General features: G+C 39.5%; 1 protein-coding gene across 1 annotated transcript; it reads right to left on the bottom strand.

The window, feature by feature from the left end:
• Window positions 1–228: 228 nt before the first annotated feature.
• Window positions 229–839, bottom strand: LOC116755731 (40S ribosomal protein S7-like). Its single transcript, XM_032635587.1, has one exon. It carries the CDS (start codon window positions 820–822, stop codon window positions 244–246), a length of 579 nt encoding a protein of 192 aa, XP_032491478.1. The 5' UTR covers window positions 823–839; the 3' UTR covers window positions 229–243.
• Between the last annotated feature and the right edge of the window lie 1,657 nt (window positions 840–2,496).

Genomic DNA, 2,496 nt, shown 5'->3' with positions numbered 1-2,496 from the left:
ACAAGATAACTACAGTTTTTCCTCCCTTATGCTGTTTTATAAACTAGATTGTTTTCCTACCATTTTAGTTATTACTCTTAAATGTTTACGAAAATATTTAACCATACATTTTTCTCACAGCATTTAGCTATGCAATATTTCTCTTTCTGGCAAACATTACTTTCCGCTTTTACTACCAAGGAACAATGCCCCCACTCCATCTTTTTTGTGTGTGTCTGTGAATAATATTTTAGTCATTTTTGTTTACAGCTGAAACTCTGGGAACTCAAAATTAACATCCTTGCCCGTGAGCTTGTCATAGACACCAGAAAACGTTTCAACCTTGTGTTCCACATTGTTCTGCTGTGCTTTATTCAAACGAACCTTTATGAGTCGGCTGCCATCCAGCTTCACGCGGATTCTCTTGCCCATGATCTCACTTGGGAAAACCAAGTCCTCCAGGATGGCGTCATGCACGGCTGTCAGAGTGCGGCTCCTGGGACGTTTTTGCTTATTTTTTGTACGGCTTTTTTGAGTTGGCTTAGGCAGAATTCTCTGAATGATAAAGACAACGTGCTTCTCGCTAAACTTCTCCAACTCACACACTAGCCAGACCTGGATTTTCTGGAAGGATTTCAGATGAGGAACGGGAACAAAGATTATGATAGCTTTTGGACAACCAACATCTTCAATTTCTTTGGCGGCTGTGATGTTCAGCTCCCGCAGCTGGGCCTTGAGGTCCGAGTTCATCTCCAGCTCCGGGAGAGCCTGGGAGATGCCAGACTCGAACTCGTCCGGCTCCTCGCCATTGGGCTTCACGATCTTCACGCTGGAACTGAACATGGCCGGGACCTTGATGACGCGGCACCCCACTCCATCTTTTTATTGTGTTTAGAGCTTTTATTGTACTTAAAAAAATTCAAAATAGTTATTTTTATTTGTGTGTGTGTCTGTGTGTGTGTGTGTGTGTGCTGTTTCATTTCTTCCTTCTGGGTTCATTTTTTCTTCTTGAGATAAATCATTTAATAGTTCCCTTTGTGAGGATCAGTAGTTGGTAAATAACTCCAAGTTTTTGTGTGGTGAAATGACTTTTTTGTCTCTACAACTGAAAGGTTGTTCGGGCATAAGAGTGTAGATTGACAGTTATTTCTTGTCAGCCCTGAAGATATTATTGTTATTTTTTGGCATTGATTGCAGCTGAGGAAAAGTCTGCTCTCTGAGAGCTTTAAAAGTCTTATTTTCTTTGATGTTCTGCAGGTTCATTTTAATGTTGACATGTGGATTTATTTTTATATATTCAGTTCAAGACTTTGCACTTCCAGTCTGAGGACTTATGTCTTTTTCAATTTTAGAAAACTACTATTTATTATGGTTTCAGATCTTTCTTTCTCCTTCATTCTGTTTCTTCCTAAATTACTATTTCATAACTTCTCCTCTTTCTTCAAACCTTTAACACCTCCACTACCCCCATCATCCAAAACGAAACCTTCACCTTCTTCCCCAAGTTAGCTTCTCTCATGTTAACTTTCTTTTCTTTCTCTTAAATTCAATCTATTAACAATCCTATTGGCTCTAATTTAAAAATAAACCCAGAAAGTGACCACTTCTCACCTCTCTCACTATCACCACCCTATGCTAAGCCACCATTGTCTTTCTGCTTCATCCTTGTTCCCCACAGTCTATTCTTAGCACTTAAAGTTTTAAATTGCATCTCCTCCCCTACTGTCCTCCTTGTCTTCTCCATTTTTCATTTTTCTCCATGGAATTTACACAATTAAAAAATATATATACACACACACACATACATAGTCCCTTCTTCTTTTTCTTCTTCCTCTCCTCCTTCTCCCTTCTCATTCTTATTCTTATTCTTTTCACTGTTTCTCTTTCTCACTAATATATAATAAGTTCTGGTGAGATAAGAATAAGGATGCTTAGAAGCATAAGGATTTTGATTTGTTTTGTTAACCCTGTATACTCAGCACCTAGAAGAGTGTCACACATAGTAAGATTTAATTACATATTTGTTTAATAAATACATATATATTAAAAAATTTTTATTATTATTTATTTTTGGCTGTGTTGGGTCTTTGTTGCTGCGCACAGGCTTTCTCTAGTTGTGGCGAGTGGGGGCTACTCCTCATTGCGGTGCACGGGCTTCTCATTGTGGTGGCTTCTCTTGTTGCAGAGCATGGGCTCTAGGAACAAGGGCTTCAGTTGTTGCAGCATGCAGGCTCAGTAGTTGCAGCACATAGGCTCAGTAGTTGTGGTGCACGGGCTTAGTTGCTCCACAGCATGTGGGATCTTCCCGGACCAGGGCTTGAACCCATGTCCCCTGCATTGGCAGGCGGATTCTTAACCACTGTGCCACAAGGGAAGTCCCCAATAAATACATAGATGTTTTCCACTTAGGTAAATGAGAGCCAAGAAATTCAAATAAATGATGAGAAATATATCTCAAATAATTAAGAACATGACATTATTTCAGAGAATCAGCAGTCCATCCTGGATCTTAGCATT

This window comes from Phocoena sinus, chromosome 6 (assembly GCF_008692025.1).
Source record: "Phocoena sinus isolate mPhoSin1 chromosome 6, mPhoSin1.pri, whole genome shotgun sequence".
NCBI classification, from domain to species: domain Eukaryota; kingdom Metazoa; phylum Chordata; class Mammalia; order Artiodactyla; family Phocoenidae; genus Phocoena; species Phocoena sinus.
Note: the sequence above shows the minus strand (reverse complement) of the source record. Positions and strands in the feature narration are given on the sequence as shown.

Excerpts from the sequence above, each read along its gene's own strand:
- LOC116755731 (XM_032635587.1), bottom strand. The coding sequence starts at position 822 with ATGTTCAGTTCCAGCGTGAAGATCGTGAAGCCCAATGGCGAGGAGCCG.